The 27,351-nt window shown below is 41.4% G+C and overlaps 2 protein-coding genes across 4 annotated transcripts in view; one reads left to right on the top strand and one right to left on the bottom strand.

The window, feature by feature from the left end:
- The first annotated feature begins 634 nt into the window (after positions 1–634).
- Positions 635–22,520, top strand: gtpbp2b (GTP binding protein 2b). 3 transcript variants are annotated; one of them, XM_046046202.1, is made up of 13 exons: positions 3,515–3,884; positions 4,992–5,018; positions 7,117–7,301; positions 7,688–7,799; positions 9,957–10,154; positions 10,286–10,460; positions 12,498–12,717; positions 14,656–14,791; positions 16,830–16,888; positions 18,041–18,212; positions 19,729–19,893; positions 19,978–20,196; positions 20,274–22,520. In XM_046046202.1, the coding sequence occupies exons 1-12, from the start codon at positions 3,699–3,701 to the stop codon at positions 20,170–20,172; spliced, it is 1,830 nt and encodes a 609-aa protein (XP_045902158.1). In that variant the 5' UTR covers positions 3,515–3,698; the 3' UTR covers positions 20,173–20,196; positions 20,274–22,520. The 3 variants fall into 3 exon arrangements, with proteins under 3 accessions (XP_045902167.1, XP_045902158.1, XP_045902148.1); XM_046046211.1 differs by lacking the exon at positions 3,515–3,884 and adding an exon at positions 635–664 and having other exon boundaries at positions 19,978–22,520; XM_046046192.1 differs by having other exon boundaries at positions 19,978–22,520.
- A 1,747-nt stretch (positions 22,521–24,267) lies between these two features.
- The window catches only part of LOC123969086 (apoptosis-stimulating of p53 protein 2-like), a 36,817-nt gene continuing 33,733 nt past the window's right edge, over positions 24,268–27,351 (bottom strand). The window contains exons 17-18 of the mRNA XM_046046186.1: positions 25,834–26,033; positions 24,268–25,312 (exon numbers count right to left, since the gene is read on the bottom strand). Of these exons, the coding sequence (XP_045902142.1) occupies positions 25,271–25,312; positions 25,834–26,033 (242 nt within the window). The 3' untranslated portion in view covers positions 24,268–25,270. The remainder of the gene's footprint in view (positions 25,313–25,833; positions 26,034–27,351) is intronic.

Here is a 27,351-nt window from a genome sequence, read left to right as displayed (position 1 = left end):
AGAGAGCCGGAAAAGAAAATCTCTGAGCTTACGAAGAGTAGGACTCAGGTGGAGCAGCTCTCACACTCTGAAGACCACCTCCATCTTCTCCAGAGTGTCCAGTCCCTGAAGACCCACCATCCACCCACCAAGGACTGTAGAGAGGTCAGTGTCCGTCCATCATTGTATGATGAGACTGTGAGGAGAGCTGTGACTCAGCTGGAGGAGACATTCAGTAAAGAGATGAAAAAACTGCTCCCTGAGACTGAGCTGAAGAGGGTCCAGCTGTATGCAGTGGATTCTGATATAGCACATCCTGAACTCATCTGATGATGGGAAACATGTAAGTACTGTTAAAGTAAAGAAGAATCTTACAGACAACCTTTAGAGGTCAGGTAAAAGGTTAAAGAAAAGACTGAATGGACTTTAGGTGTGGCCAGAGAGTCAATCAACAGAAAGGGAGAAATCACACTGAGCTCACAGAATGGTTACTGAACTAAATACAGAAACTGTACATTGTATAAAAAGGTTCAGAGAACAATCACCTACAGAAAGAGTTTGATGTAACCATGGTAGCAGTTTGCCCCTGCTTCCAGTCTTTGTGTTAAGATGTGCTAAGCTATGCTAAGCAGCTCATTCGATACATTCTACACCGATCAGCCGTAACATTATGATCGCTGACAGGGTAAGTGAACAACACTGATTATATGTCATTACAATGGCACCTGTCAGTGAGTGGAATATATTAGGCAGCAAGTGAACATTGTGACTTCAAAGTTGATGCGTTAGAAGCAGGAAAAATGGGCAATCATAAGGATTTCAGCTACTTTGACCAAATTGACCCTTCGCTAAGCCACGCCCCGAATACAAAGCTGACCAATTACAGCGCAGTATAGGACTCGCTCTAACTGAGGTCCGACACTGCGCTCCATTGACTCTAATGCAAAAATAGTCGTTTTATAGGTTTTTTTTCGCTGTATTTTTCCAAGATATGAACACTGTTCCTGGGGCACTTGTAATATTACAGTCGCTACCCAGAGAACTTGATGGGAGAAGTACGATTTATTCTCTTTCCAAAACCTAAAATAAATCCAGAAAAATGGCGGCTGTGGGTTGTTCCTAATGTAATGTTAGTTAGCTAACTTCCTACTGAATGTAACGTTATAAAGCCCTACTGTTCTGCTTTTTAATGAATGTAATAATGAATAGAAGCCTACCCAGCTTTACAGGAACATTGTTGATCCTTAATATTGTTGTCTTTTGTCTCAATCGTAGGGGGATGTGGTGGTTCACTTGTACTGTGTGATTGGTAGGCTTTAGCTTCTATAATTTTTTTCACGCCTGTTTGAGTCAGTTTCACAGCCTGAATACAACCTTCAAATGTATAATGCAACTGCAAAAGTGTCGGCTTCTTTGTGAGATCGCTTTTTCCAACAAATCTGACAATATTTCTCAGGGGAGTGCTGTAATAGACAGTGGCAGCGGTGACAGTTTGTCGGCCTTAGTAACAGTAACTAAGGGCGGCGGGGCTTAGCGAAGGGTCAATTGTGATGGCTAGACGACTGGGTTGGAGCATCTTAAATAAAGTCTACGGTGGTCAGTACGTCTAAGGAAGGAAAAGCTGTGTGACTGGCGAGAGGGTCATGGATGCATGAGGGGAGCGAAGGCTGGCCGGTGTGGTCCAATCCAACAGACAAACTACTGTAGGTCAAAATGTTGATAAATTTGATGATTGTTCTGATAGTACGATGTCAGAACACACAGTGCATGATGAGTACAGTGCATGCCTCAATAGGTCAGGGCTGTTTTGGTGTGACTTTCGGTTTGGATGAAAGATTCATATTTCATCAATGTTAAATTGTAGTAGCAGAGGCTTAATTTACACTCAACAAAATTATAAAGGCAACACTTTTGTTATTGCCCCTGTTCATCATGAGCTGAACTCAAAGATCTAAGACTTTCTTTATGTACACAAAAGGCCTATTTCTCTCAAATATTGTTCACAAATCTGTCATCTTGATATCTGTGTGGCATATCAAGATGCTGATCAGACAGCATGGGTATTGCACTGGTGTGCCTTAGGCTGGCCACAATAAAAGGCCACTCCAAAATGTGCATTTGCAATTGGCATGCTGACTGCAGCAATGTCCACCAGCGCTGTTGCCTGTGAATTGAATGTTCATTTTTCATCTCCAATGGCGTTTCAGAGAATTTGGCAGTACATCCAACCGGCCTCACAACCGCAGGCCACGTGTAACCACACCAGCCCAGGACCTCCACATCCAGCATCTTCACAAACTGTCAGGAACCGTCAAAGGGAATCTCATCTGCATGCTCGTCTTCCTCATCGGGGTTCCCATGCTGTCTGATCAGCATCTTGATATGCCACACCTGTGAGCTGGATGGATTATCTCGGTAAAGGAGAAATGCTCACTAACACAGATTTTGACAGATTAGTGAACAACATTTGAGAGAAATAGGCCTTTTGTGTACATATAGAAAGTCTTAGATCTTTGAGTTCAGCTCATGATGAGTGAAGGCAAAAACAAAAGTGTTGCGTTTATAATTTTGTCCAGTGTATGTAAAGCGATCAGAAGCGCCAAAACTTTATTTGCAAGTCCAGGATTTGAACCCAGGATCTCTCTCTCCCTAATAAAGAATCAGATCCCTTGACCAACAAGCCACAGTGTGTAGATTTTAGTGGCATCTAGGTGTAAGGGTTGTGATTTGCAACCTTATTGAAACCAACTGCTCAGAAACCGCTCACCCTTGCCTTTACAAGCACGAAGGAGAAACTACAGTGGCCGACACACTCTGTCGGCTCTTGTACTTAATAATACGTGTGGTCCTCTATTTGTCCAAATTTTACATCTCGTCTTACTTATAACAAACCAGACGAGTACTACTACTACTACTACTACTACTACTACTACTTCTTCTTCTTCTTCTTCTTCTTCTTACGTATTCAATGTAATTATGAAAAGCGCTCTGTAGAGCAGTTTGTCTGTTTGTTCTACTATAAATGTCTCATTCTAAGGTAATCTAGTGGGTGAGGGTTGAAAATTTCAACCAGCGGCTCATTGTGCATTCAATTGCTCCTCGGAAGAAACAAGTACTTTATAATAAAATAATTAATTTTAATGGCAATTGTAAATTCAGCAGTAAAATACCTAACTTTGTACCTTTTCCATGAATTTGTACATTATTATCAAAGCTGTGAAAACTGTCAACATATGGTACTTCATAATAAATGTATGAATTGTAATGGCAATTGTAAATTCAGCAGTAAAAAACTTAACTTCGGACAGTTGGGGTTAAAATCCGAAAATTGTCAGATCTCTGTCAGTTAAAAAGATGAAATTAGTGGTCATAATTAAATGGGGCTGTAATGATTCAGTGTGCTTTCCACCACAGTACCACAGCAAACCAATCTCAGCGACTGATGTGCTTTTACTTTGAAATGTAAGCTCTTTTCCTATTTAATGAACCTGCTGGTGAAATTATTTTGAAAGTTGTATCCGGAAGCTGTGTTGACAGCGCTGGTGGTGCTGAGGAGAGAGCATCCTCCGCTGCAGGGCTTCACCCAGGCAGGCCGTTTGTTTCGGTAGACTGTGATGTTATTATTATTATTACATGTGATTTCATCACCGTGAGTCCAGACTCTGCTCCCGGTGATCTCACGGTTTCAAACGACCGGTGACTCTCGGAACTCGGCGGCGATGGTGGATTTATCCGACGGTGGTGCAGCGTCGCCTGGACACAGCAGACACGGACAGGGCTCCGGTAATAACGGGAAGAAAACGGCGAAAAAGTCGCGAACGAGAAGAGGCAAACGAGGCCGGAGAAGAAGGAATAAAAAGAACAACAGGAACAACAAAACACCGCCCCCGTATTTCCCACCGGAGGTAGCTTCCGTTCTTTAGCGCGGGGATTAACGGGATATCCTGCAACGCTAAACTAGCCAGCTAGCTAGTGGTACTGCCGCAAACCCTAGGTAGTTTCAGGCTAGTTACTGACAAATTAGTTCACACCACACCTATAAAAGATCTATAACACGGCGTGGAAATGCTGTTATTGGGATTCAGACTTTTATATAGGAGCCTCTCCCGCCAATATACTACTGTTCTCTCGTCTGGAGAAGGTAGTGATAACGCCACGCCAAACTGCACCCAAATATCTCACAATTTAAATTATTTTAACTGAAAGGCTAAAATAGAAAGGCGGTTGAAGTTGTCTCAATGTGTTTTCTGAAATAAAAAAGAACAATTAATAATTCGGCATATCCTCCAATAACAAGTAGTGGAGTTTGTTCTACTATTTTTAGCTTCCAACTTGAAGCTACCGCTGCTATAAAGTTATAAGTCATTCGGTGGGAGAAGCCAGGAATTGCAGGGGAAACAGTTCCGGCAATTTCAAATTCAGGCAAATTAACAGTATGCCGAATGAGGTAAGATTAGTCGTTATAGAAAATTGTGAGACTTAAGCAGTATATATTAAGTGCAGTTACGTTTATCTGAACAAACGTAAAGTTTAGAGAATAGTCAAGGAAAATTGGTTGATTTTATATCCTGAGCAGACAAGGGGCTGTGGTGTTAGCTAAAAACATATTCTCACTTAGTCTATCACCATGTCTCTGGCAACTGTCTAAAATATAAAAGAAGTTACTACAGCTGAATGTATCACATATTAAATGATACCCAGAATTAATAGAATTATAATTATTACTAGAAAATGTTCATAACATTTGAATCCAATACACATAATGTGTCTGACAATGATGTCATATATGAGCCAGCTTTTTATTTTTTGGGCGATTAAAAATGGGAATGTTAAAAAATCAGTTTCATCTGTGTCCAGTACAGACAGAAACAGAATCAGACAGAAAATACACTAAAGTATGTGATTAGTTACTACATACTTTTTGTCCATAGTGTATAAAATAATTAAACCTGTCTCTTTGACATTAATTGTGTTTAACTGTCCTCATCTGTCGTCTTTTCTTCTATTTCCAGGCAGAAGAAGGAAACATTGAGTACAAGGTAACTCTTCATTCCCTGCTCTGATTTAGCGAGGTGGAAAATAATCAGCAGATGAATTGATATTAAAAATAATTGATACAGTCCCCTCCAAAAGTATTGGGACGGTTAGGCAAATTCCTTTGTTTTTGTTGTTCACTGAAGACATTTGGGTTTAAGATCAAAAGTATGAGACGAGTTCAGAATTTCAGCTTTTATTTCCTGGAATTCTCATCTAGATGTGTTAAACAACTCAGGACATATCACCGTTTGTTTGAATCCACCCATTTCACATGTGAGCAAAACTATTGGAACATGTGACTGACTGATGTTTCTTGTTGCCCAGGTGTTGCCTTTTAGCTTGATTGTCCAAACATTAAATAGCTCTGCATGACTAGTCTAAGTTTTCTTGGTTCAAACCTATAAAGACTACATTTCCTGTTAAAGAGGATAAACCAACATGAAGACCAGAGAGCTGTCTGTGGGAGAAAAGCAAGCCAATGTCAAGCTGAGAAATGAAGGAAAATCGCATTGGACAAACATTGGACATAGCAAGCACAACAATTTGGAATGTCCCGAAAAAGAAAGAAACTACTGGTGTACTGAGCAACAGACGTCCATAAGGTCAGCCAAGGAAAACAACTGTAGCTGATGACAGAAATATCGTGAGAGCTGTGAAGAAAACCCCCAAAACATCAGGAAGTGACATCAGCAACAACCTCCGCAGTGCAGGGTGAAGATATCACAATCCACTGTTGGAAGAAGACTCAGAGAGCAGAAATATAGAGGCACACCACAAGATGCAAACCACTCATCAGCAGCAAGAATCGGAAGGCCAGTTTGAAATGTGCAAAGAAGTACAGAGATGAGCTGCAAAAGTTCTGGAACACAATCTTATGGACTGATGAGACCAAGATTAATCTCTAGCAAAGTGATGGAAAGGCCAAAGTGTGGAGAAAGAAAGGAACTGCTTATGATCCGAAGCATACAAGCTCATCTGTGAAGCCTGGTGGAGGTGATGTCATGGCTTGGGCGTGCATGGCTGCTTCTGGAACAGGCTCATTAATATTTATTGATGATGTAACTGATGATGGTAGCAGCAGAATGAATTCAGAAATGGACAGAAAAATTTTGTCTGGTAATTTACGGAGAAATGCATTGAAACTAATGGGGTGGAAGTTTATCATGCAGCAGGACAATGAGCCAAAGCACACTGCCAACAAAACAAAGAACTTCATTCAATTCTATTTATATAGCGCCAAATCACAACAACAGTTATCTCACAGCGCTTCATCAGGGGAAAAAGTGGAAGGTTTTAGACTGGCAAAGTCAATCAGCTGACCTTAACCCAATAGAGCATGCATTTCACCTCCTTAAGAGGAGACTGAGGGGAGAAACACCCTGAAACAAACAAGAAGTGAAAGAAGCTGCGCTAAAAGCCTGGAATAGCATCACAAATGAAGAATGCAACAGTTTGGTGATGTGGATGGGTCGCAGGCTTGAGGCAGTTATTGCAAGTTATTTACTTTAAGATTATTTATTCCATTACTTTTGCTCACCTAAGAATGCTGTGGTCTAATACAAACGGTGATATCTCCTGAGCTGTTTAACACATCTAGATGTGAATACCAGGAAATAAAAGCTGAAATTATGAACTCTTGTCTCATACTCATCTTTTGATCTTAAACCCAAATGTCTTAAGTGAACAACAAAAACAAAGGAATTTGCCTAACCGTTCCAGTACTTTTGGAGGGGACTTTAGTTGCAGCCATAATTATTATACTGCTGGGAAGATCTGACAAAAATGTGATATAAATTCCAGTACATTAATGCACTTTGTAAATCATTTAAGCCTCATAGTCCATACACTTGGTTCAGTATGACCATGAAACAGGTATTAACAGGTATACATAAGCCTGCAGGTATTTCATTCTGTTGGTTATTAAAATATCTTTTAAAGTCTTTAACTTATCTTTGTACCTTGCAGACACCATATTTTCTGTTTGGCCACCAGCCTAATGTTACTTTTAATAATTTGAGGTAAAGCGTTGTTTAAACTATGAGCTCTGTGGCTGTTTACCTCCTGTACCATTATGCATCTCTGTCTCTGCTGCTGTCGTAGCTGAAGCTGGTTAACCCCACTCAGTATCGCTTCGAGCATCTGGCCACGCAGCTCAAGTGGCGCCTGCAGGAGGGCCGCGGTGAGGCCGTCTACCAGATTGGCGTGGAAGACAACGGCCTGCTGGTCGGCCTGACCGAGGCTGACATGAAGGCCTCGCTCAAGACCTTAAAGAGGATGGCAGAGAAGTAGGTCACCTGATTAAAGAGTCTGTATCAACAATAAAATACATGAAACATGTGTGTTAGAGAAACACCTGGCCTCATGCAAGACCATTTCTGTATTCTTCTCCTAAACTTTCTTTTTTCTGAGGTTTGCCGGATTTACCGAACTCCCTGAACTGGACGAACTTGTTGTTTATTGCTTGTTTCAGCCTGATGAATGTCACCTGTTCACCATCAGCATTGAACAGTGTCATTTAATGCGGCCTGTTTCTTGGTAGTTTTATTTACATAAATATTACCAGAGAGTAAAAGCAGATAAAATGTTTATCAGTCAGTTTACGGGTCCCGAACCAATTAGAACACGTTTCGAGGATGTTGTGTAATCAGGCTTTAATTCATTGTCTCGTCAGAGTCGGTGCCGACATCACTCTCCTCAGAGAGAGGGAGGTGGACTACGACTCAGACAGAAACACCCGCAAAATTGCAGAAGTCCTGGTTCGAAAAGTTCCTGACGATCAGCAGGTGAGACTCTGTCCCCAGGTTCTGGTTTCCCTGCTGTGTGTATATAAAACCTTTAGTTTGTGTTCTCTGACCTGAATCAGGGGATGAGTCATTGCGTTTTCCTCTTGGTTCAGTTTCTGTTCACAGAGAACAAATAAAAGCAAAACGCAGGATACAGTAAACCCAAGAAGGAGGTCCTATCTGTCCAGCTGTCTGTCTAGGTCCAAAAGTCTCGTCCATGTCAGATACCAAATCATTCTGCGGTGAGCTGCTAGCAACTATTTATTTAATTTGAAATCATCCGGATCCCAACAGCGTTCTCTTCGTTCAGATCAGAATAAAAGAGTCGGACCATGAAGGAAAAAAATCAGACACAGGTTTGTAATGATATTTAAAATTACCCTAACATTTATTTATTTAGTTAACCAGGAGAGTCACATTGAGATTAAGAACCTCTTTTGCAAGGGTGACCTGGCCAAGACAGGCAGCAGCATATAACAAAATACAAACACAAGTACAGACAAATAACACAGGAGACTAGTAAGCTAACATTTCATTACAAGTCATTTTAAATCATTTTTACAATCTAAGAGCATTTACATATTAAGGCATCTGCCTCTAAGTCTTTCATTTTTGATTTGAATGTGTTTAGCGAGATTAATTCAGTGAGTTTCAAGTCCTTTTGCAACGTATTCCATGCTGAAGGTGCAGAATACAGAAATGCCTTCTTTCCCGTTTCCATACGGATCTTTGGCACAGAGAGCATAAAGAAGTCCTGAGAACGCAAAGAGTGTCGCCCATTGCTTTTCTGCATGATATGAACACATAGGTAGCTTGGCAGCAGACCCAGAATTGGCTTATATATGAAAGTGTACCAATGACATAGCCTTCGGGTGGCTAGAGGAGGCCATCCAACCTGAGAGTATAGCTCACAGTGGTGAGTCAGCGCTTTGCAATTTGAAATGAACCTCAAGGAAGCATGGCAAGCTGTATCAATCATATGAAGATTCTGTGCAGAGGTATGCATATATAAAAAATCACCACAGTCCAGAACAGATAAAAAGTGGTGGCCACAAGTAACTTTTTTACATTAAAAGAAAAACAACTTATTTCGAAAATAAAAAAACAGTTTTAGCCTCAGCTTTTTCACCAGGTACAGCACGTGGCTTAAAAGTCAGGGAGTCATCAATCAAAAGACCCAGGTATTTATAGGAGTTAACAACCTCTATTTCATTTCCCCCCAGAGTGATAACTGGAGGGATGCATTGTGGCCTGGTCCTGGATTAAATGACATGGCATTTAGCTCAGCTGCAGGCCCTGTAAACACATACATGCAAACATGTCACTTTTCGGTGAAATTCGCCATTTTCTATCAAAATATGTTATTCACATGAATCGTGTAGATCCGAGGAGTTTTTTATTTTGAGGGGGATGTCTAGAGGAGCGCCGCTACGTAAATTTCCCACGGTAACACTCGACGCTTGGCTAGCTTTCTCTCCTCATTCTTCAACGAATTTCTACCTGACAGGTGCTGTTATAAGAGCAGCGTAATTGCAAACGAGTCCTTTTAAGCTGATGAGGAGACGTTTCTTTTGGATTTTAATGTGCAAAATACAATGTTTGCTAATTTTACTGAAGGGAGTGAAGAAATATCCTTGGTATTACCTGTTGCCTATATTTTATATGAATTAGGCTATTACAGATAAATGCCAAAAGCTGTAAATTAAGACACAAAAGGCAAACTTGAACGGTCCTATCTAATGGCCGAGGTCATATTAACAGGGTTAATATAAAGTAATTGAGGAGAGCATCAAAACTAGCTAGATGCCTTTTCCCATATCTAATAGTTATAATTTCTCCCAGTATTCTTTCGAAAGTTTAGCTTTCTGGGTGTTATTTATGTACACATAGGGGAAACACTTGGGAAAATAGTAATTAAAATAAACACAATGTTGCAGCCATCTCGTCTTTGAAGTGGAAACAGTTAAAAAAAACAACATTATTCTCTTCTCAGAGGACCAGAATTCTTTGTTTACATGTTGAAATCACAAAGATTTTCTTTTTCAGAAGGGTCGCAAATACGTCACCTTTTTTATCTGAGTTTGCTTGTATGTAAACAGACTTATATTAGAGACTATGAGTCCTTCTCCTCCGTCATGTTGTTTTGGACTGGGACAGTTCCTGGATCTGCGGGTGGCGGTTCTGGGGAACGTGGACTCGGGGAAGTCGACGCTGCTGGGCGTCCTGACACAGGGCGAGCTAGACAACGGCCGAGGCCGAGCGCGGCTCAACCTCTTCAGACACCTGCACGAGATCCAGACGGGACGCACCTCCAGCATCAGCTTCGAGATCCTGGGCTTCAACAGCAAAGGGGAGGTGAGAAAGCCGAGGATGGAGAGAGGGAGATGATATTAGCTTTAGTGTTGAGTATGTGAAATCCAATGTAATTAAAATATCTTCAGAATTTTAAAAACCCGATGACAGTACGCGGGCTGATATCAATGCAGGTTGTGAACTACAGCGAGTCCCGGACAGCCGAGGAAATCTGCGAGAGCTCCTCCAAGATGATCACCTTCATCGATCTGGCCGGACACCACAAGTACCTGAAGACGACCATCTTCGGCCTCACCAGCTACTGCCCCGACTTCGCCATGCTGGTGGTGAGCGCCAACACCGGCATCGGTGAGCAGCAGCCGCGCTTCACGTACAGGAAGCAGCAACATCAGCACATTTATAACCGTGTGTGACGCGAGGCATTCTTCTACGGTGAAAACGCCTGTCAGTATAGTGGTGTACAGCAGGGTCAGACAGTGTGGCATAAAATCAGTGCCCTTTATCAAAATTCTTCAATAATCCTGTTTCGAGCTGCAGCTCATTTCTCAATTAGACAAAATAGTTGCGATTCATTTTCTGTCAATCAACTAATCAGTTAACAGAACTAAACCTGTGAATCCATCATTATCTATCTACATTATCTACATTATCTTTTTTGACTGTTGTCAACAGTCAGAACAGTCTGTAGCCCAGCTTTACACCACGTCAGCTCTCAGCTTTGTGTTTGACATCTTTCCATATATGGAACCATACAGTGTCTGCAGCTTTAGTTCTAAATGATTTCTTGAAGCAAAATGAGGAAGTCCCCCTCAGCTCTAGTGTTGGGTATTGTTTGTATTTTATCATTTCTGATTCCAGTTATTATATTACAACTTATGAAATCCGGTTCTTATTGAATCTCGGTTCTGAGACCAACTCTTTCACCACAGATCTTTTTGTCAGCGCTTGGTGACCTTCATCCTTCATCTTCTTCACTCATCTTCCCCTTTATGGCTAGTTAGGAACCGATAAGCAGAATCCAAACACACGGGTCTTATCGAATCTATGGTTCTTGGAATTTGGAACCGGTTCTCGATACCCAATCCTACTGTGCTCTCAGTAAAGAGGCCGAGCAGGTTCAGTTTAGTGATTTAATAATGTCTCATGGGGCAAAAGCAGCCCGAGATGAAAAACCAGGTAAGCAGTCCAACATAAGCAATCAAATCTGACAGGAAGGGGGAAAGAATCGAAATCTAAAATCCAAGCAAGTCCACATGAAACGAGGGGGGGATTGGCTGGAACGTAGTCAGACAGAAAGACTAAATACACCAGTGAGGATAAGATGATACGACACAGGTGAAACATATTAAACCATCAGGGAGCACACACACAGGAAGGAAAGAGGTTTACCAAAATAAAACAGGAAATACTTGCACAAAAACCCCAAAACCGTGAGACAGAGTGCAGGAGGAGAACAAAGAAAGTCACCACCAGAGGTCAGAAGCGATCAGTGTTTTAAGATGATTCAAAGCTGGTTCACACTGTGACTGCAGACTGTGCACGTTTTAAAGAGTTCACAAGTGTGATTCTAATTCTCATTCACACCTGCAAACTATCACATGGTTATTTCATATATGAGACACTTGAGGCAATTACGGTTGTAAATAACAGTGATATTTATTATTCTTTAATCTGCCAATAGTGACAAATAGAGACTAATTCACTAATTTGTCTAATCAACAGTCCAAAACCCAAAGATATTCATTTGAAAAGCTAGAGCCACGGCATTGTTTGCTGTCAAAGTACTTTCAGATTATTTTTTTGTCGATCTGCAAATCGATTAGTCATGTGATTCATGCAGCTCTGGTCTCTTTTTATTGAACAATAATTATTCTTTCTCCAGGGTATCTACAGCAAGGCTGCAAGTAACGATTATTTTCACTGTCGATTAAATCGATTAGTTGTTTGGTCTATAAAATATCACAAAAAAAGTGTTTCCTAAAGCCTTTGTCTTTGTTTTGACCACAACCCCAAGGTATTCACAGTTTGCTGTCACAGAGGAGGAAATAAAAAAAATATTCACATTTAAGAAGCAGGAATCAGAGAATTTATGTTATTATATTTTTTAACAAGAGAAGCAGTAAGCGACGGTTGTGACGGTGGATTGAGCTGCAGGAGGCTGTTCAGTCAGACTGCAGCTCCAGCAGGAGGTCATCAACTCAGAATAACTTAAATTAGCTTTAATTAATTAATCATTTAGAATCAGAGCGTCCATCCATTTTATGCTGCATAGCTTAGTCGCATTAACTTAATTAATTAAATCATAGATTATTAAAATTTTCTCCTATTGAAATGATTTATTTAGATGTCAGCATGTTCACAGTGTTCCTGCTTTCCTCCCTCCAGCCGGTACGACCCGGGAGCACCTGGGCCTGGCCATGGCGCTGAAAGTTCCCATCTTTATCGTGGTCAGTAAAGTGGACCTGTGCTCCCGCGGCACCGTGGAGCGAACCGTCCGGCAGCTGGAGCGAGTCCTGAAGCAGCCGGGCTGCAACAAGGTCCCCATGGTGGTGTCCAGCCCCGACGACGCTGTGACGGCCGCACAGCAGTTCACTCAGTCTGCATGGTGGGTACAAATACTACTGATACTACTACTACTACTGCAGTTCACTCTGTCTGCATGGTGGGTACAAATACTACTGATACTACTACTACTACTACTACTGCAGTTCACTCAGTCTGCATGGTGGGTACAAATACTACTGATACTACTACTACTACTGCAGTTCACTCTGTCTGCATGGTGGGTACAAATACTACTGATACTACTACTACTACTGCAGTTCACTCTGTCTGCATGGTGGGTACAAATACTACTGATACTACTACTACTACCACTACTGCAGTTCACTCAGTCTGCATGGTGGGTACAAATACTACTGATACTACTACTGCAGTTCACTCAGCCTGCATGGTGGGTGCAAATACTACTGATACTACTACTACTACTACTGCAGTTCACTCAGTCTGCATGGTGGGTACAAATACTACTGATACTACTACTACTACTGCAGTTCACTCAGTCTGCATGGTGGGTACAAATACTACTGATACTGCAGTTCACTCAGTCTGCATGGTGGGTACAAATACTACTGATACTACTACTACTACTGCAGTTCACTCAGTCTGCATGGTGGGTACAAATAGTACTGATACTACTACTACTACTACTACTACTGCAGTTCACTCAGTCTGCATGGTGAGTACAAATACTACTGATACTACTACTACTACTGCAGTTCACTCAGTCTGCATGGTGGGTACAAATACTACTGATACTACTACTACTACTACTACTACTGCAGTTCACTCAGTCTGCATGGTGGGTGCAAATACTACTGATACTACTACTACTACTGCAGTTCACTCAGTCTGCATGGTGGGTACAAATACTACTGATACTACTACTACTACTGCAGTTCACTCAGTCTGCATGGTGGGTACAAATACTACTGATACTACTACTGCAGTTCACTCAGTCTGCATGGTGGGTACAAATAGTACTGATACTACTACTACTACTACTACTGCAGTTCACTCAGTCTGCATGGTGAGTACAAATACTACTGATACTACTACTACTACTACTACTACTGCAGTTCACTCAGTTTGCATTGTGGGTGCAAATACTACTGATACTACTACTACTACTACTACTGCAGTTCACTCAGTCTGCATGGTGGGTACAAATACTACTGATACTACTACTACTACTGCAGTTCACTCAGTCTGCATGGTGGGTACAAATAGTACTAATACTACTACTACTACTACTGCAGTTCACTCAGTCTGCATGGTGAATACAAATACTACTGATACTGATTCAGTACAACTACTGCTGTTTCTTAAATACCGCTACAAATGCACCAGTGTTTTTCTAGCCATTCAAAGATGGCCTCTGTGTTGCCGTCCATCTTTATAAAAGCACAACCACGTCAGCAATAATAGCAACCTGGAAATGTGTCTGACAGTGACAACAATCTATAGCTTCTCATTCCTTCGTATGTGCCTCCTCATTGATAATAAAGGCCAGTTTATCATTTTGAACAGGAGGAACAACGGTGTGTAGAAGCTTTACTTCCAGTCATAAATCTTAATGCACTATTATAGACACTATCCAACAATGATTAACATCTGTCAGATGGATAATCTAAATACCCAGAAACACCTCCAGTATCAACAAAACCCGCATTCCTGACAAAGAAAAACTAAACACACAACAACACAAGTTAGATGAAGTACGGGAAATATACATGAGCTTAAACACGTGTCACTTGTGAGTCTTTGAACGCATCATCACTATCAGAGCACTCATTTACACGATCAGGGCCTGAGGATTCATCATCTTACAGAAATAATAGCTGGTCAGTTTTAGATGAACAGACACTGCTCATACAACAGTGGACAAAATATTAGAAACACCTGTCAGTATGATTAAGGTTTCCATTGTGTGTGTGTGTGTGTGTGTGTGTGTGTGTGTGTGTGTGTGTGTGTGTGTGTGCAGTATCACGCCGATCTTCACCCTGTCCAGCGTGTCTGGAGAGAGTCTGGACCTCCTGAAGGTTTTCCTGAACATCCTCCCTCCACTGAGCAACAGCAAGGACCAGGAGGAGCTGATGCAGCAGCTGACTGAGTTCCAGGTACGCACGCACGCACGCACGCACGCACGCACGCACGCACGCACGCACGCACTTGTACTTGCAACATAGTGAGGACCGGAACACGCGTTTAACCAACAGAGTGAGGACATTTTTGGGAAGTGAGGACAATTTGGCCGGTCCTCACAACTTCAAAGGGTTGTTTCAAGGTTAAGACTTGGTTTTAAGGGTGAGTTTAGAATTAGGTTTTGGTTAGGGTCAGCATTGTAGTTGTGATGGTTAGGGTAAGGGTCCAGGAAATGCACTAGCCAATGTCAGTGACAGTCCTCAGAAAGACAGAAGTACAAGTGTGTGTGTGTGTGTGTGTGTGTGTGTGTGTGTGTGTGTGTGTGTGTGTGTGTGTGTGTGTGTACGTGCACTCTCTCTCTCTCTCTGAACGTCCCTCTGTGGCGTGCTGCTGCTGGTTAACACCCGCAAATGAACTTGTAATGTGATTTAACTCACCATCTTTTACACTACAAGTCAGTATTTCTAACGTGTTCCATTTGCAGACGTAGTCATGAATGATAAGACTGGGAAAAGGTTTTTATAAAAAGTCTGCTGCTATGTGATTGTGTGAGCTTTGGTTGATTTATAATAATATCTTTACTTTTATTACACCTTTTTTTTTTAAATATTAACTACAACGTGTTTCACATAAAGGAAAAATTAATCAGTAGAAATAAAAGATTGAAAGACAACAAAAAGATAATTATTGTACATTATAGGGTTGGGCGATGTCTACAAAATTTCCATCGGATGATGTCTACATTGAAACATCGGGATGGACGAGGGGGAGGGATAGCGGTCGTCTTATGTGCATGTGTTCACTCGCAGACTTCACTCGGTTAAAAACTCGGTAGCCTACGTGTGTGTCTGTGTGTAGGGAGAAGAGAATTCCAAGGAAGGTGCGAAGCATATTTAAAATGTATAATAATATTTGTGGTGATTAAAACCTGCTTTCACGGTATTATGTGAAAAATAAAATGCCGGGGGGTGGGGTTTTACAATCACGATGCCTACTCAACCATTGACCATCTGTCAGCTATCTCCGATGGACGATGGCATCGTCTGTCGGCCCAACCCTAGTACATTAAAGAGGTGATATTCTGCTTTTTGGCTTTTTCCCTCTCCTTTATTGAGTATACCTTTTTTGTGCATGTAACAGGTTTGCAAAATGAAAAAGCCCAAATTCCAGCCCAAAGGGAGTTCCCATCTCCCACAGAAAACTCTGCTCTGAACTGCCTGAAAACAGCTTGTTTGTAGTCCAGCCGCTTCCCTTATATGAGGCGCATTAAGCTTTCATCCCTGTGACGTCACAGGGATGAAAGCTTAATGTGCCTCATAGAACACTCGCCAAGCGGCTACTCCGACACGCCCTCAGAAACAGGGAGCTGCAGCACACACCTCTGCTCTCCCTTCCAAACACTAGCTACCCTCCAGGCTGTCAGTGGACAGGAAGTTGTTACTGTGATGTAGAGACAGAGCTCAGTTAAAACTTTATGGATGAAAGATACTTTTGTTACAGATTAATAACTCACCACTCTGAAACTCTTGTTCCAGTCCATGTTGCCAAGCTGGTCGGCAACATGTACAGCTGAACCGAAGCTGTTTACAGTCTTCTCACTGACCCGCCCTTCTCTGCTTCTGATTGGCTAGTAGTCCTTAACTAGGAACTGCGCATGTGCAAGTCCCAACAAAGATCATTTAGAGACAAGATTTATCACTACATAGCTAAAACTAAGCCTTCAACACAAGTGAAAAGAGGAGCTGCAGCAATGTGCAGTATGACAAAAACTATGTGTAAACCTGTTCTGGTACAACCCCTAAATAGGATTATGAACCTTAAAATAAGCAGAATACCACCTCTTTAATAATAAAATTCAACTGAAATTCTCTGCAATAATAATGTTTGTGTTAAAAGATAAAACCCCAGAGCAGGTTTATAGAAGTGCAGCTTTGAGGAGACGTTGAAAGGAGATTATTGATCCGGCTGACCTGATAGGAGATTTCCTTTTCCTTTGTGTGTGTGTGTTTGCAGGTGGATGAGATCTACTCGGTTCCTGACGTCGGGACTGTGGTGGGAGGAACTCTATACAGGTGAGAAAACAACACACATCATATAAGGGTTTAGAAAGGTTTGATTAGTTTTTCAAGGTTTGGAAGATGTTAAAAAAAGTCTGAAATTTATTTAGTTTTTAATCCTGTCATTGACCTGGACGTATTTCACACATTCACACAGATCATATTATCTGTATACTTTAGTCAGCAGTCATGTGATAAACCTGCCAGTGTATATGTATTAAATCCAGGCAATATCCTCAAATCTCTGAATATTTAGCTAAATACAGAACAAAAACAACAAAAATGTCTTAAAGGATGAAATCATTATTTATTTATTTATTATTTATCTGAGTTTGTCTGATAATCAATCCGACAAATAATCTCTGTTATCAAAGAAATTCCCGTTGCAGTTTAGGATCCTTTCATAAGACTTACTTTGCACAGCAGAGCCACGGAGAGGGACACAATCTGAGATTCTGAGAATAAAAAAGTGAATATATTGAGAATGAAGTTATAATTGTTTGTAACATTTTTAATAAATAAAATAAAATAAAACAATATATACAGTTATTTATATACATATATACAGACACCCAGAACATTCTGCACTGCATTTTTTCAGTTTTCCTCTGGGGTGAATGTAAACAGCAGCAACCACATGATAATAAGAGTTTCATCTTCACAATAAACAGTCTGACATTTGGGAAACAGAGTCCATCTTGACTGGGTTTGATCACAAAGCATCATCCATGTGAAACGCAAAGCCCACCTCCTCTCATCTGGCCGGAGTCTTGTGCTGACAGCTCAGAACATGGACCACCTGCCGAGTGCTTGATCCTGGATGTTGATGGGGCAGGTCTCTGTAACGATTTGGGCACAACAGTCTCTGAATTCTGTTGTTTGGTCGATATGAGTCCCATTTTGTCCAGACCTTCAGGAGCAGAATTTAGTCCAAGCTGGGCCAGCGTGGCTCCTATCCCAGCTCAATTTACTCTCCTCTGAGCGATCGCCCCACCGGCCGTGGTGATCCTGGCACCCTCCGTGGTGCCTGATCCGGTTGATCAGGCCCAGTGGATCGTTTAAGGTCTTTGATCCAAAACTCCCTCCTCATTTTCCAATGACTGCAATTCTGCAATAAAGCCTGAAAAAACAGATGAAAAGCAGCTGCAGTAACTGTGTGTGTTTCAGCGGAGTGTGTCGGGAGGGCGAGCGGCTGGTGGTCGGTCCGACTGACGAGGGCCGTTTCCTGCGTCTGAAGGTGGGCAGCATCCAGAGGAACCGCTCGGCCTGCAGGGTGCTGAGGGCCGGCCAGGCCGCCACGCTGGCTCTGGGAAACTTTGACCGCTCGCTGCTGCGCAAGGTCAGAGGTCACATAGCCTAAAGACTTTGTGTAGGAGTAAGTCTTTATGAGAAGGTCTTTATGCTGTTAGAGTCCAAAGATCCTATTGTTCTGGTCCTGATCCAGGTTTCCATCCAGCACCTGTCACAGTCTGTCAGGTGACGTTTAAGCACTTTGTACAGAACCTGGTAAAAGAGGACGTTCTTTCTTCTTCTGTCTCTTAAATCATTTTGCTGCCGAAAGTTTCCTCTCTGGGAAAAATTTCAAACCCAAAGGTCAAAGGTCAAACCCAAATAAAATTAGAGTCCCCAGCCACGCTAGCTGCTCTGTGAGGCGTGCTGACGTGCTCATGATTAACAGGAATCTTTGTAACGCAGCAAAAGTTGGGACGTTAACATACAGTAAGCTCAGAGCACGGCTGAGACGGAGTCAGAGTTGTCCTAAAATGGCCACTGTACGGAGAATAAACAAGTTTGACAGGAACAGTTTACCTCCCTGCTGGTAAAGATCTAAGAAAAACAATATATATATTTCTTTATATTTTTCATCCATCCAACTTTTCTGTTTAGTGGGGCGGCTGTGTCTCAGGAGCACAGGCGTTTATTGCCTGTGGGCAATAAAATTTCTTAAGACCAGTTTTTGAAGGGGACACAAAAAATACAACCAAAATTGTACTTGTAATGGATATGTGGACACAGAGGAATGCATTACTACTATTATTAGTGCAGCATGGAGACTGTGATTTTACCACAGTACCAAAATATGAAGACTTTTTGTTCTTTGTGAGTTTTGATGCACTGACGAATGATCTTATGGCCGTTTTTCTTTTCTCTGTCAATTTATTTGACCAACAATACAAAGTGATTGTTTAATTAAGAGTCAGGTGCACTTAGAGAGGTCAGAAGACTAGAAAGGTGCCATGCCATGACTTCACAGCTGCGCCACTTTGACTTTAGACTTAGAAAATATAAAACCTACGCCTGCCTGTCAGCAGAGTTAAAGACTGCGGGTCAGTTTATTTATTTATTTTCATACTTTATTGATCCCCGAGGGGGAAATTTGTTCTTTGCATTTAACCCGTCCTTATTAGGAGCAGTGAGCAGCCATTGTGCATGGCGCCCAGGAGCAGTTAGATGCTGCTGCATCAGCTCCTCCTGGTCCTTTTACTTTTGTCCATGATGAACCTGAACTGGCTACTCTTCGGCTCCCGAGCCAAGGCCCAATCAATTTTGAATTGACAGTCAATAAGATAAGAGTATGTGTGCAACAGTACATAACGCAAAACACAAAACATCTACATCATACAATCGTTCTGATGTTTGTTTGCAATTGTTTCCCTTGAATTGTAATTCTTGGTCTTGTCTGTTTTAATTAAGTTTTGTATGTTTAAAGTATATTGTCGTTATTTGTGCGTCTACTGTACATGTTAACTTGGGGCACAGCCTAAAAAGAGACTCTGGTCTCTCAGTCTCTTCTCCTCGTTGAAATAAAATAAATTTCAGCGTGTGCTGACGGTGGTGTCTGATGGTTGTTGCAGGGCATGGTGATGGTCAGTCCCAAGATGAACCCGACCATCTGCTGTCAGTTTGAAGCCGCCATCGTCCTCCTCTTCCACGCTAAGACCTTTCGCCGGGGGTCACAGGTCACCGTGCATGTTGGCAACGTCAGGCAGACGGCCACCGTGGAGTGCCTTCACGGGAAGGTCGGTGTGTAGACAGTGTGAAGCGTGCGATCAGTTCACCATCTTGTGGCCACTTGTGTATAACTACAGCTCTCTCCGCTGCAGGACGAGCTGCGAACGGGCGAGAGAGCCGTGGTCCGCTTCCGCTTCATCAAACACCCAGAGTACCTGCGACTGGGCGCCAAGCTGCTCTTCAGGGAGGGTGTCACCAAAGGCATCGGCCATGTAACCCGCTTGCTGCCCCCCTCCCAGAACCACGATCAGAACCAGAACCATGACCAGAACCTGCAGGAGCATTAAAGACCTCCACTTCTTTGTCGGATGGTGAGCTCTGTGAGAAGACATCATCAAGCACCTCTGATCGGGTTTGTTGTATTAATCCGCCCGTCCCTGATCTATAGATCTGTCCTCATTCGCTCCTGCTGTGATGTCAGAGTCCACCATCATCTTCCTCCCAGCAGGCGTTCGTGTCTTCATTTAAAGCTGGCTGACCTCGGTGGACTTCAGCCCGGACAGTTAATCTGATGTCATCCCACAGTTCGATTTAAGAGGCTTCTTTTTCTCGGCTGTCATGAGACGACAGCAGGATTTATTTTTGAATTTTAAAGTGGCGCAGCACTTCCACCTAGAGCGACGAGGAGATGTAGCCCTAGTTCTCTGCTGCACAGGAAGGACTGACCTCTGTTCCACACAAGTTCTCCACACGCTCATACTGAATGTGACTTTTGAAGAAGATTATTTCCAGGAGGAGTTTTGGTTCCTGAGGTGGATTTCTTGGTGATATTTGTGTCGGCTCATCAAACATTTAGGACCATAATGTTGATTTTGCATGTTTCAGCACATAAACTTCAAGAGGCATTTTCTGTGGAGCACGGTGGGGGTCGGTTCATTTTGTGTGGACAGACGAGACGTACGTGCTGCTGAATCAGCACCAAGTTACTGTAGATGGAGGGATTATGGAGAGAGAGATGTGGAGACACTTTAGACCTAAACAATGTTGTTCTTTTAATTTTCACGTAAGAGTTGAAATTTGAGATATGAATTTGCGCTATAATAATAAATAAAAGTTCAGGAAACTAGAAGTTCCAGAGTGGACGACGCTTTTATATTAGCTGTTACACTATCGTTTTTTTTGCCCTGCTCTGCTGGAGGTCCAACTGCAGTCGATGCTACAAAGACGTCTCTTCATTAAACTGTGTTTACCAAGCTAACCGCTTTTTTGAAAGTGAGCTGTTGTGGCTAGCTAACACGTTACATTGCTTAGCTCTGCAGAAACAGTAGCCCAGCGAGTACTCAGTATGTTACGGGACACGTGGACGAATGTCACTGTGCTGCTTCCGGATTATTTTCACGATTAGTCTATAAAATGGCAAAAAACTGTGAAAAATACTTGTCACTATTTTCCAGAGCCCAAAGTGACGTCTACAAATCGTTTCTTTTGTCCAACCAACAGTCCAAAACTCAAAGGCTCTTCATTTACTGTCATAAATGACAAAGAAAAGCTACAAATCTTCACGTTTAAAAAGATGAAACTAGCAAATGTTTGACATAAAAGCTTTAAAAAATGACTGAAATGATTAATCAATTATCAAAATAGTTGACAATTTTGTTTCAATCGACTAATCGATTAATCGTTGCAGCTCTTGTGTGTGTGGCATTTGTTCATTGGTAACATAACTTACTTGTTTGTGCGCACAAGCCACCAGAGTTTAGACTGATTTGATTTGACGCTCCAGTTTTTATATTATTCTGTTCCTTTGCACTTAATTCACTTTTAATCATCATTACGAATCTCTTCTGTTCAGGCAGCATCGCTCTGTGTCACCTCCAGATTCTGAAACGGACACCAGCTGACACTTTCTCCTGTTGTTATTGATTAGCAGTCCAGCCAGCAGCCAGACGTTTTGTTGCATTTTGTTGGAGGCTGAAGTGTTGATGAATGATTGGAGGAAGCTGTTGGTTTCAGTTTGCATTATGTAAAAGTTTCATTCCATCTCTGAACAATGATTTTTGGACGGTTTTCTCACAGCCTCACATTCAGTCTGCTCAGCTCTTTAAACTCGAGTTGCTTTTGAACTGTTGATGCCTGTACGTTCAATAATCTGCATTTTCAAAAGACTTCAAAAGATATTTGCCTCTTCGTTTCCAGTTTGTTCCGACTCTCCGTTCATGTTTAATAACGATGATATTTTAAAAGTGTGTAGGTTCGATGTACCAGGCAGCTTTTTGCAGCTAAACATAACCTGCATGCTCTCTGACCGGCAGAAAAAAACTTCTCATTCAAAATATGAAATGTATATCCAGTGTTGAAACGTTTTTTTGAGGTTCTGTGCAATTGTAAACCTAAATATCGAATGTACTTTCCATGGATCCTGTGTAGCATTTTAAAATTACTGCTTACTGTTCAGATGGAGTTACTGTTGACTTTGCCTTTTGTATTCGGATTCTGCACGAGTGTTGATGCCAGCGAGCAGATCTGCTGATTCTGCAGAGGGACGAAGATGCTGAGCAGAGAGGTCGAAGGTTGAGACGACCGTCTGACTCAGAAATGCTCTGAACTTTTAAAGCGTTAAAGAGTGGATTTATCAGTTTGTTTCTCCTGACCGTCCCTCTAGCTAATCAATAAACTGTTAATGCGAAAACTCAAACAGCCTGACTGAAATAGATTCCTTCTGTTATTTCTGTCTTTACAGAAAGTGAACTCAAAGATCTAAGACTTTCTATATGTACACAAAAGGTCTATTTCTCTCAAATATTATTCACAAATCTGTCAAAATCTGTGTTAGTGAGCACTTCTCCTTTGCCGAGATAATCCATCCACCTCACAGGTGTGGCATATCAAAATGCTGATCAGACAGCATGGGTATTGCACAGGTGTGCCTTAGGCTGGCCACAATAAAAGGCCAATCCAACAGTTCCATCACACAGCACAATGCCACAGATGTCACAAGTTTTGAGGGAGCGTGCAGTTGGCATACTGACTGCAGGAATGTCCACCAGAGCTGTTGCCTGTGAATTGAATGTTCATTTCTCTACCATAAGCTGTCTCCAAAGGCGTTTCAGAGAATTTGGCAGTACATCCAACCGGCCTCACAACCACAGACCATGTGTAACCACACCAGCCCATGACCTCCACATCCAGCGTCTTTACCTCCAAGATCGTCTGAGACCAGCCACCCGGACGGTTGCTGCAACAATCGGTTTATAATAACCAAAGAATTCTCAGGGAAGCTCATCTGCATGCTCGTCGTCCTCATCAGGGTATCGACCTGACTGCAACTTCACACAGCCATTGAAGAGGAGTGGACCAACATTCCATAGGCCACAATCAACAATCTGATCAACTCTATGCGAAGGAGATGTGTTGCACTGCGTGAGGCAAATAGTGGTCACACCAGATACTGACTTGTTTCTGGACTACCCCAGACCCCCCCCAGTACAGTGAAACTGCACATTTTCGATTGGCCTTTTATTGTGGCCAGCCTAAGTCACACCTGTGCAATACCCATGCTGTCGGATCAGCATCTTGATATGCTTGATTATCTCTGCAAAGGAGAAGTGCTCACTAACACAGATTTGACAGATTTGTGAACAATATTTGAGAGAAATAGGCCTTTTGTGTACATAGAGAAAGTCTTTGAGTTCAGCTCATGATGAATGGCGCCAAAAACAAAATTTTGTTCAGTATATTTATAATTGGTGTGAATTGATTAAAAAATGTAATCAAGTCAATCATAATAATAGGCTAACTTTAAATGAATTTAAAATACTAGTATTTACCTGTATTTTGTGGGGGTAAAACCAGTGGTGGACGAAGTATTCAGACAAAGGGTCTGAATACTTCGTCCAACTTAAGTTAAAGTACTAATACCAAATGTGCTGCTTTGGAAATATTACCTAAGTAAAACTCAGTAAGTATAATCATGAAAATTTTCTTAAAGTATTAAAAGTAAAAGTACTCTTATCTTTCTGTCCCGAGAGGATTAGTGAAATTGACTCCCATCCCACTGGAATCCCGAACAAGCCGTATTTAGCCTAGCTTAGCACAAAGACTGGTAGCAGGTGGAAACTGCTAGCCTATCTACCTCCATTAAAAATTAAAAAATACACCTTGAATAAGTTTTGGAATTTCAGCTGATCAGGCTTTTATTTTAGAAAATGTAATTATCTTATAAATTTAACCTCCAATAGGAAAGAGTTTCCACATTTTAGGGTTTTTGTAATGGACTTGGGGTTTCAGCACAGGGCAGTCCAATATGGGATTCAGAATTAAACTGTTTACCAGACAATAACCTGCTGATCTGAGGAATTTAATGAAAACACATAAAATTGGTTTCTGAATTTACTTTTTAACCTTTTAAAAAAATGACAGACTGTCTGCTGTAGCACACCATAAATTTTGTAAATAAAATTTTATAACAAAAAATTTCAACAACTCTCTCAAAACAAGTGCTAATCCTGTAGGAGTTTGGGTAACATAAGAACATTAATAGCATAAGTATCAAACTGATATTAACAAATGGCCGAGCCTGTCTGCAAACGTGCACAACAAAAACAAGCTGAAATTTATTTAAAAAAAAAAAAAACTCCAGGTAAACCTTAATCTGGAGCCCGCAGAGAAACAAAAAGATATTTCACCAACGTGGTGCCATAAATTACAATCATGTTCACACATGTTATTATCTAATTTGCCAACTTATTATCTTGTTCACATTAGTTACTATCTTCTACACACAAATAATATTTTTGGTGGCTTTGCCAAGTACACAAAAAAATTACTTTAAGATACACTCCAAATTTGGTATAAAACCTTCTAGATTTGTGTTTTGTTGTAATTGCATTATTTTCTAAATTTTTTGGTAGCTGTAATAAATCATGGGATTGTACTTTTAAATACTTTAAAAATGACAAAACAAAAAGATAGTGGGCTCGTAGTTAGAACACATTGTCCCCAGTTTGATTCCAACCTTTGGGATGCATGTCTACTCTCTTTCTCTCCCCAAATTTCTTGCCTTTACATCAAATGTCCCTGTTCAGTAAAATAAAATAAAATCTTAAAAAAGAATATTAAAAAGGACCCCAAATAATTGTCACATTTTGTTTTTGAGGCTCTCAAAGGAACAAAAATCATCTGCAAAAGTCAAATATCTGCTGATACATTTTGGTAAAGTGAGAATCTGTTCATTTTACCGTCTCTCCAGCAGTTCATTGTGACATTCTTTGTGCTGAGGTTGAAAAACCAATCAAGTCCACAGGCAGTTCAGAAAACATCTGTCTCTTTTTTTTTCAGCCTCTGATATTTTGTGTCCGTGCAGCACGAGTCCAGAGGTTTATTCATCTGCTCCTCCTCCTCCTCCTAAGAACTCTACGGTCTTTTGAAGGATTTGTAAGCCGTCGGTTAAGCCAGGCTTCTCTGCCGTGGCTTGATCCTCAGATACAGCTGGGAAATAAAACAGAAGAGTTTCTCATTAAGATACCACTGAAGTACTGACACTTCTTACATAAGATTGTTGAGTAACAGGATTCTCACAGCCGCTTTTAAACGCGATTAAAAAACATTGCGATTTACTGGAAGAAAGAGAAGATTGACGCCGGCAAGGTCGACGGATCAATTCCCTGTGAAGCTCAAAGAACAGAGCCGGACGTCATACTGTATCTTCCCTCAATCTGTATACATGAGGTCTGTTGCAGCTATTCAAACACTTTATTTTAGGGTCCCACTGTTTTTTAAATCATTTCCTACAACGGAACAGTTGTAATCAGTAACGTGAAGTTCCTAGAAAAAACTGTAATTTGGTAATGACTACAGGGTATACTGGAGAAAGGGTTCAACTGTTGCACGTCATATTAAATTAATTTTAATTGGTAGTGTAACCTTTATCATACATACAATTCAACAAATATGGAGCCCTAGTTGGTCAGCGGCTCTGTGAGAAGATAAACTTGGCATAGTCAGCTCACCCCCAGCAGGTTGCGGGGGATGTAGCCCTCACGGTCACCACATCTTGCCCACCACCACTCTGTCTCCACCTCGTCCTCCCGTCTCAGCACCGTCATGCAGTCGCCCTCGCTGAAGCCGAGCTCGTCGTCGCTCTGAGGCTCATAGTCCCACAGGGCGTAAACCACGCCACGGTTCATCACGCCCATCTTCTCCTGAACACCTGTCAGAACCCAAACGGAGAGGAAGAACCCTTTAAAACTGTATATTTGGAAAGCTGTTCCTACTGTAATCAAACAGTCTGAGTCTTGCTTCAGAACAGACGTGAGACTTTATGGCTCGTTGGTCTAGGGCTATGATTCTCGCTTCGGGTATGAGAGGTTCCAGGTTCAAATCCCAGGCAAGTCCGTACCAAGAAGGGGTTGTGGTTTGTTTACGCAGCTCACACGCCACACCTTGTATTTCTCACACTGAGAAGTAAGTTAAGAGATAACGCCCTCAAAGTTGTTCCGCTATATTCAATTAATGGACAGTAATTTTTCTGCCAAGTTCATAGCTTTCTCTGTAATGAATGCCAGAGCCGTTAAGCTAATCAGAAATTAAAATGTGTTCTTTCCGGGTAAATTCCGTGATTCCGCTGAAAGCACGTTCGTTACTAGGCAACATGGATGCGTGTGCACACACGGAGTGAAAATTGGACGCACAAGACCCGATGAATGCGGTAACTGCAGGTTGTTTTTTTTTTTTAGTATTTTGATTTTATGATTCCTGGAGGAAATCGCTTGCCTGTGATCAAAGGTAGTGAGAGCGGCTGATGTTGGGTAGTACATAATTGATGCAGTCAAAAACTCTCCAACCTCTTTGCAACCAGAAGCTTTGGCTTTTTTAGCCAGTGGTGAACAAAGTAACTTAGGTCTGTTCAGAAAATTACTAATACCTCACTGAAACAATACTCTGCAAGTACTGCATTGAAAAAATTAAGTAAAAGTATGTAAGTGGGCTATAAGCAGGAAAATGTAGAAGTAGGCTATTAAAAATAAAAGTAGCCTACTCAAAGCAGAAAGAAAAATGTCCAATATGACTATTATCTATTATATTATTAGATTATTTTTCCTCATGCATTAATGTAGTTGGTTGAGGTACTACTATTTTGTATCAAACTTCAATTACACATTATTTTTAATAAGTATTAATCAGCTGATTATTTTCTATTTTAATCGTAATACATTATGAAAATAGTGAGAAATGTCACAGTTACGCAGTGGCTTAAGTGAAACCTTCACAATGCTTGTTTTGTTAGTGTGAACCTCAAAATGATGGAAAATACTAGGGCTGACCCCCAATAGTCGAAGATTCGATACTTGGATGGGCTGAGGCTGATTCGACTGTCAATCTCACAGTCGAAGCATCGCAGTGAAAAAAAGGATCATGCCATTTAGGCGATATGGGGGTGCTCAACATCTGATTTTACATAGAACTACCAGTTTTCTCCCAATAAGTTAATATACAGCCTATTACAATATACATTTCAATGCTTAATG

This window comes from Micropterus dolomieu, linkage group LG01 (assembly GCF_021292245.1).
Source record: "Micropterus dolomieu isolate WLL.071019.BEF.003 ecotype Adirondacks linkage group LG01, ASM2129224v1, whole genome shotgun sequence".
Taxonomy (NCBI): domain Eukaryota; kingdom Metazoa; phylum Chordata; class Actinopteri; order Centrarchiformes; family Centrarchidae; genus Micropterus; species Micropterus dolomieu.
The sequence above is the reverse complement of the archived record's forward strand: the minus strand, read 5'-3'. Positions and strand labels throughout refer to the sequence as shown.

Excerpts from the sequence above, each read along its gene's own strand:
- gtpbp2b (XM_046046202.1), top strand. The coding sequence starts at position 3,699 with ATGGTGGATTTATCCGACGGTGGTGCAGCGTCGCCTGGACACAGCAGA. Across the intron at positions 10,461-12,497 it reads GAGCGCCAACACCGGCATCG|CCGGTACGACCCGGGAGCAC; the intron begins GTGAGCAGCAGC and ends TCCTCCCTCCAG. Across the intron at positions 16,889-18,040 it reads GTGGGAGGAACTCTATACAG|CGGAGTGTGTCGGGAGGGCG; the intron begins GTGAGAAAACAA and ends TGTGTGTTTCAG.